At 55.1% G+C, this 13490-nt stretch overlaps 5 protein-coding genes across 5 annotated transcripts; 3 read left to right on the plus strand and 2 right to left on the minus strand.

The window, feature by feature from the left end:
• Positions 1–1224: 1224 nt before the first annotated feature.
• CH63R_10632 (Hydantoinase) lies at positions 1225–1454 on the plus strand (the record flags this gene model as incomplete). The annotated part of the gene is made up of 2 exons (XM_018305606.1): positions 1225–1281; positions 1317–1454. The coding sequence occupies 2 exons, from the start codon at positions 1225–1227 to the stop codon at positions 1452–1454; spliced, it is 195 nt and encodes a 64-aa protein (XP_018155030.1).
• Positions 1455–3289: 1835 nt separating this feature from the next.
• On the plus strand, positions 3290–5938 carry CH63R_10633 (Glycosyl hydrolase family 92; the record flags this gene model as incomplete). The annotated part of the gene is made up of 2 exons (XM_018305607.1): positions 3290–5202; positions 5266–5938. 2 exons carry the CDS (start codon positions 3290–3292, stop codon positions 5936–5938), a joined length of 2586 nt encoding a protein of 861 aa, XP_018155031.1.
• Positions 5939–6237: 299 nt separating this feature from the next.
• Positions 6238–6846, minus strand: CH63R_10634 (Glutathione-dependent formaldehyde-gfa; the record flags this gene model as incomplete). The annotated part of the gene is made up of 5 exons (XM_018305608.1): positions 6238–6358; positions 6416–6441; positions 6499–6608; positions 6664–6689; positions 6761–6846. The coding sequence occupies 5 exons, from the start codon at positions 6844–6846 to the stop codon at positions 6238–6240; spliced, it is 369 nt and encodes a 122-aa protein (XP_018155032.1).
• A 602-nt stretch (positions 6847–7448) lies between these two features.
• Positions 7449–9487, minus strand: CH63R_10635 (Sulfatase; the record flags this gene model as incomplete). The annotated part of the gene is made up of 4 exons (XM_018305609.1): positions 7449–7808; positions 7902–8870; positions 8924–9081; positions 9151–9487. The coding sequence occupies 4 exons, from the start codon at positions 9485–9487 to the stop codon at positions 7449–7451; spliced, it is 1824 nt and encodes a 607-aa protein (XP_018155033.1).
• Positions 9488–10813: 1326 nt separating this feature from the next.
• CH63R_10636 (Major facilitator superfamily transporter) lies at positions 10814–13210 on the plus strand (the record flags this gene model as incomplete). Its single annotated transcript, XM_018305610.1, is given in 12 exon segments — positions 10814–10993; positions 11056–11111; positions 11175–11274; positions 11338–11376; positions 11433–11478; positions 11526–11743; positions 11836–12009; positions 12072–12197; positions 12205–12347; positions 12427–12563; positions 12617–12796; positions 12867–13210. Coding segments are annotated over 12 exon segments (1743 nt in total).
• Between the last annotated feature and the right edge of the window lie 280 nt (positions 13211–13490).

Here is a 13490-nt window from a genome sequence, read left to right on the forward strand (position 1 = left end):
CACGACAGCAAGCTGTCTGCGGCGTGTTTGCCTTGGTTTCATTTTGTCAGAATGTTGAAACTGTTGGTATTGGTGGAGACTTCCTAGTAGTGACCGTCAGCTCTAAGGGCGTTGACAGATATTGGGTCCAAACTGAAGCAGCAGAATCTGAATCTTCATCTCTGACCGCGACGGACTTTGCTGTTCTAGTGAGCCCTATTGGCCTCTCTTTCCATCATACGTTTCACGCTGGCACGACTTGTAGTTGATGGCGGCGGCGGCGGCTTGACTCGGCCCCCAGCCATCATGAGGCGAAAGACCGAAAAGATATCCGACACGATTAAAATCTCACCCAATGACAGCACCATCCTCCGCCTCAGCTCAGGAGTGGCGTTGATATTGCGCAAGACGAGCTAGAGAGGGGAGGGGGCTAGCGAAGCGCCAAGATCCGAGTGGGCTGGCGTGAAGTTGCCAACGCGATCGGCGCGGCAGTTGCACGTGTTAGTGCCATCGTAGATGCACGCATGTTGACGGAGTCCAGACTGGCCCAGGACTCTGCAGAGGTGGTGGAGAATGAGACCAAGGCGAAGTCCGTTGCTGCGGCTGCGACTCCTTCGTCTGTCTAGGTGTTGGGAACCTTCTATCTGGGAGTGGCAACCTCTTACCAACAATGAATCATGAGCTGAAAGACTAAGTACATTCGTTGTCAACCAGTAACGCTTCGTTCCAACATCAGTTGGGAGTATTGAGCTTCTCTCAAACCAACCTGCCTGAGGGCGATCCATCGCCAGCCTACACGCTCTTGGTATGGGCTTTTGCGGAGCAGACCACGATAACTCAAAAGGCTGGATGAAAGCAGAGATCGACATCTTGACCTGCAGGCCTATCGCTCAACGCTGCCTCTGCTGAGACTGGCTTGACTATATTAGCATCAAAAGCTACATCTGCAACGTCGGCAGTGGTATTCTCTTTCCATGGCGGCTAGCCATCCTGCTTGAGATGCTTGGCAAAATCTCCATTATAAAACCCGATCATCAACCTGCTTGATGAGCCTAGTGATATTCCCGTCGACTGTGGATATGGATGTCACGCAGGGGGGTCTTCGGCCGTGACTGCCAAGAAGCAGTACCGTTTTCTTCAACGGGCGGGCTGCCATCTAGACACCCTTGATCGCCGGCGGCGACGATGGAAACATCGTCACAATGGTATGAGTCTTGCCAGACAAGCAGGTTGAGCGGTGCGGAGATGGGCTCAGAGGTCGCCGGCGCTGACCCCGCCGGTGACGAGAGCCGAGACCACGAGGTGGGTAGTGGAGCATACTCCGTACTCTTTCCCAGTTATGGCGGATCGGCCGCGCGGTCGCCAAGGGAATAGAGGTGAAGGAAGTCGACAACGTTGCGGAGACGCTGATTGAGAAGCGCGGTAGTCGTGGAGAAAGCGAAGATTATCTGGAAGGGGCCGTGGCAAGCATTTAGACTGTGCTTTTGAAGAGCCGAGACAATGTTCGAGGGTGTAGATATGTCCACTTCGAACAAAACCAAACAAAACCAATCTCTCTGCCGTGTAGGATCACATCGGCTTCGCCGAGATTCCCTTCTCAAGAGCTGACAAGCTGCTGGTGTTAGGGTTCGTACGTCTGCTAGCTATGTGTCAGAAGAGGTGGAAAAGGGGAATGCAAAGAGAACTGACGGTACTTGTACCGAACTTTCACACAATCATTGATCACAATTCCAGTACAACTAGATTGTCGGCACGCCAGAGAACATATATAAATCTTAGTTACGTCTCGGTTTGTGGCCAGAAGTCATCGGTCTTGCTCTTGTGCTTGGCAATGGTAGGCCCAAATCCTTTTAGCGTTAACTACATCAGGAACAAACCATGTGGCAACTTCGGAAGCCTGAAAGCATTTGGTGAGTTCGACAAGGAGATATTCATCGCCACGATAGCAAATCGTCATGAAACTTGAAGGAGCATACTTAACAAGCAAGCCCCTGCACAGAGAAGATGCCAAACTCGATAAGCTCAAGCATGTCCTAAAAAGTCCAAGGTGGTCATCCAAGCTGCCAAGAATAGCTTGGTTCCAAAACAGCAAACATGAAGCCCGCCGAGGCAGCTGGGCATAGCCTTGCCCAATGAAATAAGCGCCGAGACGTGGACGCGAGCTTAAGGTTCAGAGACTCTGCCTCGATCACAAAGTGGCCCAGCTCGTGGCCCAACAGAACATCAGCGGCATGATCAAACGCGAACCATTCCAAAGCTACACTCTTGAAACGATTGGGAAAGTTCGGACAACACACACAATGCTTGAGACGCCACTGCCATGAACGCACGCGACAAGAGTCATTGTCAGGAGTTGGTGTTTGTGATCGGTGACTATGTCGATACTTGTTGGCAAACAGAAGGCCAAGGGGTTTGAAAAAATCGATGCAGTCTTGCGCAATCTTTTTTCTTCCAGTATCCTGTGAAAAAGGCCGGACAGCAGGCTTAAGTTATGAGAAGAACCGGAAGCAACCTCACGAACGTGGAAGTGCGAAGCACCAAATTCAACTGTCGTTCGTCTCATTTCGGCGACCTACATCTTCCTTAAACGGAAAACCAACCCGCAGTACAACAACGGACACCCGAGGGGACGCCGTTACTATCGCGGACAATGGCGGCGACCGCCAACCATAACTTCACCGGCTGACCCGACCTGTGAGGAAACGAAGACCACGAACGTGTCCAAAGTCAAAGAAGGGATGAATGTTTCTGGTTTGAAACGGTTGGGTTTACGAACACACGCCTGCCTCCGCCTCCATTGTTGGTTTCTGCAGCGGCTGCTTGCTTGTCGGTGCTAAGACGTCGGTCCAAGCGGACGTTCGATCAATGCGACGCGTGAGAAGAGAGAATGTGACTCAACTGCCGTTCACAAACTCAGCCGAAAAGAAGCTTTTGTGGAAGAAAGATGGAAATCAATGCAACCACTATGAAAAGCCATAATCGATCTTCTTTCCCCAGCGAGAAAAGGTTCCTGCAGGGTTGGGAGGCGGCTGATGAGTGACAACCGTTTTGCCGTGCGCCATGACGTTCGATGACCGCCTCATGTTGCCCTGCAGGACGTCCTCGGGACATCTTGGAAGAAACTCTGCAAGCGACTTGAGACTATGTCAGCTTTGACGTTTTTCGTCACGTGGTACCCGGGGCAGTTGTTTAATACATGTAGGGGAGAAGCGAGTGAAGAGGAGGCTGGACCACGGCTGGCACAGTTCGATGGAGCGAGCCGCGGAATCCTTCATCTGAGTCACGAAGACCGAAACAACAAAAAGTCACGATGTGGGAGGAACTGTGGTCGATCCACGGCCTTCTGGCTCTCTTCCGCTGGTTTCTCATGCCGGGAACCCATCTGCCATCAATACACAGCGCGGCTTCGCACGCCGCACACGCAGCCTCCAACTGGGTATCGGGCTCTACTACTGCTGCCACTGCTACCACTGCTGACCTGGCCAACCTGACGAACTCGGCCTCGGTGCTGGCGGCAGACGATTTCGATGCCCTGCAGTATGTCGATCCTCTCATCGGCTCCACGAATGGGGGCAACGTCTTCGTCGGCGCGACGTTGCCCTACGGCATGGCAAAGGCCTCGGCGGACACGAACAGCACCTCCAACCAGGGCGGCTTCACCTTGGACGGCAGCCCAGTCACAGGCTTCTCGACCATGCACGACTCCGGCACGGGCGGGCAGCCATCTTTGGGGAACTTCCCCTTGTTCGCCTACACGACTTGCCCCAGCGGGGTCATCAACTGGTGCACGTTTCCTAAGAAGTCGAGGGCGCAATACGGCTACTTCGACAAGAACGACGTGATTGCGAAGCCGGGACTGTTCAACATCACGATGAGAACCGGCATCCGAGTGGAGATGACGACGACGGAGCGGGCATCCCTCATCCGGTTCAACTTCCCGCAAGCAGGGCAGCCTCTCATCCTGCAGGACCTCTCCGATCTGGGCGACACGCGGCAGGACAACGCCTCCATCAGCGTGGACAGCAAGACGGGGCGGATCAGGGGCCGCGCGCGCTTCCAGCCGAGCTTCGGCAGCGGCACGTACGTCCTGCACTTCTGTACCGACTTCCGCGGCGCCGACATCCTCGACAGCGGCATCTTCGCGGACAGCCGCGCCAGCACCGAGGTCAAGAACCTGACCATCTCGCGGTCCATCAACGGCTACCCGCTGCCGGGAGGGGCGTTTGTGCGCTTCAAGACGGCGACCAAGCCCATCACGGCGCGCGTCGCCACCAGCTTCATCAGCGAGCAGCGGGCCTGCGCCCACGCCGAGCGCGAGATCCCGGACTACAACTTCGACCGCGTCTCGGTGGAGGCCCAGGCCGCCTGGAGGAGGAAGCTCAGCCCCATCAAGGTCAACACGACCAGGGTCGACGAGTCCTTTGCGCGGAACTTCTACAGCGGCATCTACAGGACCATGGTCAACCCGCAGAACTACACGGGCGAGAACCCGCTGTGGGACAGCAGCGAGCCGTACTGGGACTCGTTCTACTGTCTCTGGGACTCCTTCCGCTCCCAGATCCCCTTCCTGGTCATCATCGACCCGACATCGGTCGCCGAGATGGTCAGGTCTCTCATCGACACGTACGTCCACCTCGGATGGCTGCCGGACTGCCGGATGAGCCTGTGCAAAGGGCTCACCCAGGGAGGGTCCAACGCCGACAACGTGCTGGCGGACGCCTTCCTGAAGAACATCACCGAGGGCATCGACTGGGACCTGGGATACGAGGCCGTGCTGAAGGACGCGGAGGAGGAGCCGTTCGACTGGAGCGTCAACGGCCGCGGCGGCATGGACAGCTGGAAGCGGCTCGGGTACATCCCGGTCCAGGACTTCGACGTCAAGGGCTTCGGCACCATGACGCGGAGCGTCTCGCGCACGCTCGAGTACAGCTACAACGACTTCTGCATCGCGCAGATGGCCGACCGGATGGGACGCGGGACGGACCGGGACAAGTACATCGCGTCGAGCGGTAACTGGCGGAACCTGTACAAGCAGGACCAGAAGTCGTCCTTCTTCAACGGGACAGACACCGGCTTCCGGGGCTTTTTCGAACCCAAGTTCCTGAACCAGACGTGGGCGTATCAGAACCCGTTGAACTGCAGCAACCTGGACGGGAAGAGTGTCTGCTCGTTACAGAACAACGGGCCCGAAACGTTTGAGAGCAGTCTCTGGGAATACGGATTGTAAGTCGATGACCGTGTCCTGTTCTGTCTGATGACTTCCGGGCGGGTGCTAACTCTTGTCAGCTTCGTTCCCCATGATCAAGCAACGCTCATCGACACCTACGGTGGCCCGGACGCGTTCGTTCGCAGACTCAACTTCCTGCACGACCAAAACATCACCTACATCGGCAACGAGCCGTCGTTCCTCACGGTTTTCCAATACCACTACGCAGGACGCCCGGGGCTCTCGGCGAAGAGAGCCCACTCCTACATCCCGTCCTTCTTCTCGGCCGAGCCCGCGGGTCTACCAGGGAACGACGACAGCGGCGCCATGGGATCGTTCCTCGCCTTTGCCATGATGGGCCTGTTCCCTAACCCCGGGCAGGACGTCTACCTGATCATCCCGCCCTTCTTCGAGAGCGTCGAGATCACCCATCCGCAGACGGGGAAGACGGCCAGGATCCGCAGCACCAACTTCGACCCCAAGTACCGGAACATCTACATCCAGAACGCCACGCTGAACGGCCAGCCCTACAGGAAGAACTGGGTCGACCACAAGTTCTTCACCGAGGGCCAGCAACTCGTGCTCACTCTAGGTCGGAGGGAGAGCAACTGGGGCACGAGGGTCCGGGACCTCCCGCCGAGTCTGGGAGAGTATCGCGGATTCAACAGGACTGTTCCCTCGAATCGCACAAGGATAGTAGACACGACGTACAAGAGCGACTTTGGGGAGTTGGGACATGATTTGGACGCGTAAAGTTCGGCGCTGGGGGTTCATGGCGGACTGACTTACGTGTGTTGTGGAGAGACATATTTCGTTGCTTTGGATACCTCTGTATATGCATTTTAGGCCATCCGGTCGGTGCCAGTCGGGAAATTCATCACAAGCACATCAGCTTTGAGACCCTTCGAACTTGCATGCCTCTGCTTGAAGACTTTAGAATCCTATAACGAGAACTCGACTTTGCTTGAAACGCCACCACTACCCAATCTCAAGAACCCGCCCGTGCAAAGCCTTTTGGGTCCGTAGAACACCAAACTCAGCCGTCGTGATTTTTACGCCCAACTCAACGCCTTCTGGCCGAACACTTCATTTCTCTTGGTGGGGATGTCATCGAAAAGAGACGCCTTGACCAGAGCTTGGCCTGGGAATGGCTTAGCCGTGGTCTTGACCGGGCTGTGTGTGTCGGTCATTAGTAAGAGTGACTGTTTGTAGAAGAGGTGGACGACTCACCTGCCACAATTCCGACAGAAGAACCGCTGTACAATCTGATCAGTCACTTGTACTTGGAAACTTTGTGGTTGAACACCACTCACATGCACAGGGTTCCCGGAATCGGTGTTGTTGTCCAGGTACTCGGTCAGGGTGTTCTGGCTATCCTCAACCTCCCACTGGCCGTCGTCGACGAGAAAATTCATGGAAAAGGCTATTCCGATGTGAGCAAAGGATACTGGGAATGCAAGCTACTGTCAATCACTCACGGCCACCGGCACGCTTGCAGTTTGCGCTAGAAACATGAAAAAGTGGTTTTAGTAGTGGCACTTTTGACATGTGTGTTGGGGGGAAAAAAACCCATACCAATGGCAGACGATGATGCTCTCGGGCTTGTTGCTAAGAGTGACCTTGACCGAACCGCAGTTGCAGTGTCCTTGGTAGGGTGCCATAGTGGACGATGGGATGGGATTGATAACGGACTTCACAATAGCTGGTTATGAAGCGTCATGAAGCAGATGAATTGCCGACAGAAGAGGTGTGTGGAAGCAGTAAGTGTCGAGCTTTGTTTCCATTTCCCAAGGCGGCCGGTGTTGTCCCTCGGTCGATGACGGAATGAGGTCACTTTGAGTGGATTACCTCAAACGAATTCAGGCGCGCAAAAGCCTAAACCAAGCCCCCTCTCTCCCTCTCGAGAACAAGGAATCCGAATTCCTAGTTCCGAAAAAGGGAAGGGAAGCTTGGTCCATAGTTCCGAGCGGGACAGGCGGGGGTGGAAGAGAGGGGCATGAAACATGAGTCGTGGCGGGGTAGAGAGAGAGAGAAGGACATCGCCACCGCAGCTCTTGGACTGTGATGCTGTCTTTATCCAGAATACGCTGCCTGTCGTCCTGGTTTACATGACGAGCTGGTCGTTGGTACGGCCGAATAGACGAAGGGGTAAAGTCAAAGAGTCCGGATGTGGCTTGTGATGTCTAAGTTGGTGTTGTATAATATCTCCCGCATTGTCAATGTCGACTCTATCAAAACACCACGCCAATGAACGACATCAAAATCACGTCCAGTCGCTCCATTTCGAGCCCTTCCAGTACACGGCTCCGTCGTGCTCGAACTGGGGGCCCTCGGCCTCGACGATGTGTCCAAGCTCGCAGTGGTCAAACTGCACACGCGTCTGTTGCGTGTAGAACTCGTCGAACCGAGGCGCGAGGGCCTCGCGCAGGCTCCCGACGTTGCCGGACGGGTGGAGGGCGTGCCAGGGCTGCGAGCAGGTGATGCCCTTGCAGGACTTGAGCACGAAGAGGAGCGAGTCCAGTCGGGGCAGGACCTTTTTTAGAGGGTACCCGAGGACGGTGGCGCCGGCAGCCAGAGCGGCCTCGTCGGCGTGCAAGAGGTTGTGCAGCTGGCCAGGGTCGGTCTGCGTGAATGAGAGAGAAAGACAGAGTCAGCGGATTCGATTTCATACTTGCCAGCTTTTTTTTTGGCTCGGGGTTAGTCAGTCGAGACTTACCGTCATGTCGTAGAGCTCATGCTCGTTCGTGCACCAGACCGAGTAGTAGAGGCTGTAGCCCTCGCCGACCACGCGCAGCGCCTTGTACGTGTTGTTGTAGATGCGTTTTGTGTCGTCGCCGTTGAAGCCGAAGGTGCTCTCCGTGATGGCCCAGCCCCAGTACTCGACGTTGACGTGCTCGCGGGTGAGCGGGGACTCGTTGAGCTCCTTGTCGGAGAGCGGGATCGGGGCGCCGTCGAAGTCGGCCCTCAACGGCGCGCCGGCGAGCGAGAGGATGGTAGGCACGAGGTCGACGTGGGCCGTGACGGCCTCGGTGACGCCGCCCTTGGGCACGCCGGGGCCGCGGACGATGAGCGGGATGTTGATGTCCTCCTCGTACCCACACTCCTTGCCGGGCTGCAGCCGGTGCTGGCTAATGTGGTAGCCGTTGTCGGTCGTGTAAAAGACGTACGTGTTGTCCAGAATGCCGTGCTTCTCAAGCCTGTCGACGAGTCCGTCGACGAGCTCGTCGACGGCCTGCAGGGCGCGCAGGCGGCCCTGGTAGTGCCTGTCGTTGTACTCGACGTTCTCGTCCGTCAGCTTGGGCTGGCGACGGATCCAGTCGGCCCCCGAGGGCTTGTCGGGGTTGAAGTTGTCCGTCCTGGGGACCTTGGCGTCCGTGAACAGGTGCTCGTGCCTCTTGGCCGCCAGGGGGAAGTTGACCCTGAACTTGTCATCGGACACGGGCACGTTGTCGTCGGGGCCCTTGACGGGCAAAAGAATGCTGGCGTTGACGTTGCTGTGGGGGGCGATGGGCGCGATGGCCAAGAAGAAAGGCTTGCTGGCCTCGACTGCGTCGTCCAGAAAGCCGTAGGCCTTTTCCGCGACCAAGTCCGTTGAGTACTCCCCCAGATGGTTCACCGGCTTCTCATGGTTGCGCTGGAAAGTGGCGTTGTAGTAGTCGTACGTGTTGGGGTCCAGCAGGAAGTCCTGGAACGGATAAGCAAGGGGAGCACGAAGTATGTTCTCAGTTTATGGCTTACAGAAGAGTTCCAACCCTTCAGATGGGGGCTGTCGTAGTTCCAGATGGTGTGAGCATTGAACATTTTGCCCGTGTAAAATGTGTTGTACCCGGCATTCTGCAGCCAGATGGGCAAGTAATTTTCGTTGTGACCATTCTTGACAAAGATGGGGAATCCGCCTGTAGAATAGATTCTCGGTGAGTTGCAGGTACTTGAAGCAAAATAAATCATTCAGGACTGAGTCTCACCATAAGGCGGGTTGAGATCGGTGACATTCGTGTTGTGGGCCAGTTTGCCCGTCCACAAACTCGCGCGCGATGGGCAACACACTGCCGTTGTGCAGTAGTGCTTCTTGTAGAGAGTCCCCTGTTCGATCAGCCGCTTCTGGATGAGAGGGATGTGCTCCAGAGAGTTCATGTGGAGGTCTTGGTCGTCGGTCAAGACGAAGACGATGTTTGGCCGGGAGGACGACGGCACCGCACCCCGGTCAGAGCCGGCGAGGGGAGCCTGAGCGTCGCCTGCGGCCGCAACATTGCCGGACAGAAGCAATGCCGCGGAGGCCAGTACCGAAGTTTTGAACTGCATCTTGAAGTCGACGCCCAACTGCTGATCGACACTTGCAGGCAATTAATTGGTGTTTGCCGGGAAAGAAACTCTCCCGTTTTCTCTTTATCCTCAGAGAGACTCAAAAGTTTGTTTCCTTACTTAAGCCGCCGAGCTCCGCCTTCCGGTACTTGAGATGATTCGCCGGATAAGAATCGATACTGCCGCCCGCGAGTTCCGATGACGTGCTCCGCCCCCAGTATCGCAACAACGAGGAGCATCCACATCTTCACCGACAGCGGAGGATCCATGCCGTGATAACATCAGTAGACACCGACGCCACGGGAGTCATTGGAGGACCATCTGGACTGTTTCTCTTTCGCCTTGTCCTGGGGCTTTGTTCAGTTCCAGGCATTGCGGTGCCGAATATTGCCAAATAAAAACCACGTGTGCAAGGGAAATAGCCTGGAGGGAGAGATCACGACAGCTATAGCAGGCGAAAAACGGCCCACCCTTTCGACCTGTGCCCAAGATCACTCTCGAATGCATGGGAGGCAGCACACACTTATGTAAATACACGATCGACCTCCGAGGAGATGCCGGTTTCCGTCCTGTTATCTTGCAGTACGTCTTGGCTTGAAGATGTCGTTTTCGCCAGCAACACCCACGTGCTTGCCACTGATATGAAATCCTCTGCTCTCCAATCAGATCTCAGTTGTTTCATACTTGCATTGCAGGACAACTGTTGCTCAAGTGTTCAGTTATGGTTTGCCAAACGAATCACTGGAAAGATACCCCGCGAGCTACCCCGATTGAAATGTGCTTACTAGTGTATTGCAACGGCAACTAGATTCTTTGTGTGAACAGGCGAACCTCATGCCTACAACATAGAACAGCTACACCAAGAATTCGGATAGAACACCCCAACGGCTAATCGATAGGAATGGCTCATGTCCGCAGCCATCATCTGCCGATCTACCTTTCTGCATAAGAGGGCCCATGGAATGCTGGATCAGGTCGCCCCGATGCATAGACTCAGGGCCTGGACTTGACGTCGGAAGCATGCTTGGGCTCGACGACCCCCGCGATGGTGCAAGACGCGCAGCCGATGATGGTATCGTCTGCCCGCGTACCTAGCCTTGTCGGTTCACAGCCTGCGACTTCCTGAACAGTCGCTCCGGCACCCCTTCGGCATCCCTTCGGGTGTCGCTGTACCATCCGAAAATGGCGTATTGTGAAGGAGAGTTGGACTTGGCGGGATGTTTTGTCCTTGATAAATAAAGTGTTCGCGCTCGTCGTGCTGTGACAGATTCTCTCGAACGGTGCTACTCCCCATACAAGTTGCCATTCCTTTCGGCCCAGATCACCATGGCCACCGTAGTCACTGCCAAGCCTGCAACGGAGTCGTCGTCAGACTCGGACTCCGTCGTCAAAAGTGTCCCCAATGAGACCGTTACCCCGGTTGCGCCGTTGGGCAAGCCTCGTCCTGAGAGAAAGTTCTGGTTCCAGAAGAGACAGCACTATGATCCTTCGGCAATTGCAACATTGGTAAACTCTTCTCCCTTCAGGAAAGGATTGTTTTTTTTTTTCTTAACTATTTCCTCTTACAGCCGAGCGTATATGACGACCCTTCAATAGCATCACAGTATAAGCCTCAAGACAATTGGTACGCATTTCTTTGGTCTCATGAAGAAAAGATGACCAGGGACATGAACGCTAAACTTTGTAGGGAAAACATTCATCGCTTCAATCCCTCGGCTCGCTGGACCTGGGCCGAGGAAGATGATGTTATCCGCAGAACAGACTGGCGAATCATGATATGGGCTTGCGTCATGGCAAGTTTGAGACGGCTCTCTGAACTGAGGAAACCATGCTGACCAACTACATAACAGTTCATCGGTCTCGAAATCGACAGAGCAAACTTGAGCCAGGTATTTGTGCTAATCACATGAGCATTGGTAAGAGTGGTGCTTACACAAGAATATAGGCATTGACCGACAACTTTTTAAATGATCTAGGTCTCACTACCAACGGTGAGCTTAGTTGATCCTCGATATCTCGTCATGACTGACATCGACAGACTACAACTTGGGAAACACCCTCTTCTCGCTGTCTTTCCTCTGCGCAGAGCTGCCCTCACAGCTCGTGTCCAAGTGGGCGGGACCGGACCGTTGGATACCAACCCAACTTGTCCTGTGGTCTCTGGTGGCGGCCTGCCAGTTCAAGCTCAACGGTCTGGCTTCGTTCCTGATATGCCGTTGCCTGCTCGGTTTTCTGCAAGGAGGTTTCATCCCCGATGTGAGTCCTTTCCTCGTTTTGTTCGGAAACAGCTCCAGCTCCGTCTCCGTCACGGGGCACAAACCTAGCGCTGACAGCTCCGGGCCGGCCAGATCATCTTGTATCTCTCCTACTTCTACAAACATGCCGAGATGACGATCAGGCTGGGCTTTTTCTGGATGGCCATGACCTTTGCGGACATCCTGTGCGCCCTATTCGCTTACGGTATCCTCCACATGCGAGGAGTGCACGGCCACGAGGGTTGGCGTTGGTTGTTCCTTATAGAGGTCGGTTACTCTTCATCCAGATATCGTTATTGCTAGGTCACACCAATCTGACTCTGACCCAGGGACTGCTTACTATGGCCATCGGCCTCCTGTCATTCCTCTTTATGCCCGCCGGCCCCACCCAGACGGCAAGCTGGTTCAGGGGTAAAAATGGCTGGTATACCCCCAGGCAAGTAGGGGTGACCATTGTTAGAGGAGCATCGGCTCACCAGAAGCAGACAAGAAGAGATCATGGTGAATCGTATCATTAGGGACGACCCTAACAAGGGTTCTATGCATAACCGAGAGAGGATCACACTCCGGCTGCTCTGGAAGAGCATGTGCGACTACGACCTGTGGTAAGACGCATCTCCTCCTTTTTTCCTCTCCCTGTCTGCCCCTGGACCTTGAGATGATGTAGTATATTGACTATCCTAGGCCCATTTACTTGATTGGATTCACTTTCCTTGTTCCCGCCACCACGCCCAGACAGTACCTCACTCTCTCGCTTCGAGGGCTCGGCTTCAACACCTTCCACACTAATCTGTTGGTCATTCCGTCCCAAGCGCTCTCAAGTAAGTCATGCCGTCACGAAAAGAGATCCCGAGTTCGAGCTAAATACAACTAGCGCTCTCCATGATGCTGTTGCTGTGGACCGCCGAGAGAACCAAGCAGCTTCTGGCGTGGTCAGCCTTTTCGCAGATTTGGATGCTCCCGTTCCTCATCTGGCTGAGAGTCGTCGACACCACCAAGGCATCAAGGTGGACTGTCTGGATTGTCATGACACTGATGCTGACGAAGCCGATGCGTAAGTTGAGCATCGGGAGACACAACGTCTCTCTATAAAGTCCGTGGCCCTAACTGACCAATCTGCCCAGCGCACCCCATCCAAGTCAACCTCGTCTCGCGCAACTCCAACGCCGTCCGCTCCCGCACGGTATCGGCCGCCCTCTACAACATGTGCGTCCAGGTGAGCGGCATCATCGGCTCCAACATCTACAGGGCCGACGACGCCCCCGGCTACCGCCGGGGCAACAGTGTGCTCCTGGGGATCGTCGCCTGGAACCTGTGCATCTACGCCGGCGCCCGCGGCTATTACATCTGGCGGAACAGGGTCCGGGACCAGAAGTGGGAAGCACTCCGGGCGGACGAGAAGGTGGCGTACCTGGACCAGAACGAGGATGGCGGGAGCAAGCGTCTGGACTTCCGCTTCGCCTACTGAGGCTCCGAGTCTCGGGCGGTGTGAAGACTCGATCAACAAAGGTCGCCGCTCGGAAGGCCCAGAAAACACATCTCGGCCGAACCAGATCGATTCACCATCATTGTGTATGGGAATCGATTAGTTTTGGTCGTCTGTTGAGGGAACGGACTAACGAAGACGGGTTGAACAAGACTCAATTCCCATTTGTCGCTGAACAATGCATGATGGAAAATAGATAGTATATGAGATGGACCGCATAGATTTTGATATGGAAATTTCCGTGATGTATGTCCTGAAGTCA

Source organism: Colletotrichum higginsianum, assembly GCF_001672515.1.
Source record: "Colletotrichum higginsianum IMI 349063 chromosome 7 map unlocalized unitig_7, whole genome shotgun sequence".
In the NCBI taxonomy this organism is placed as follows: Eukaryota; Fungi; Ascomycota; class Sordariomycetes; order Glomerellales; family Glomerellaceae; genus Colletotrichum; species Colletotrichum higginsianum.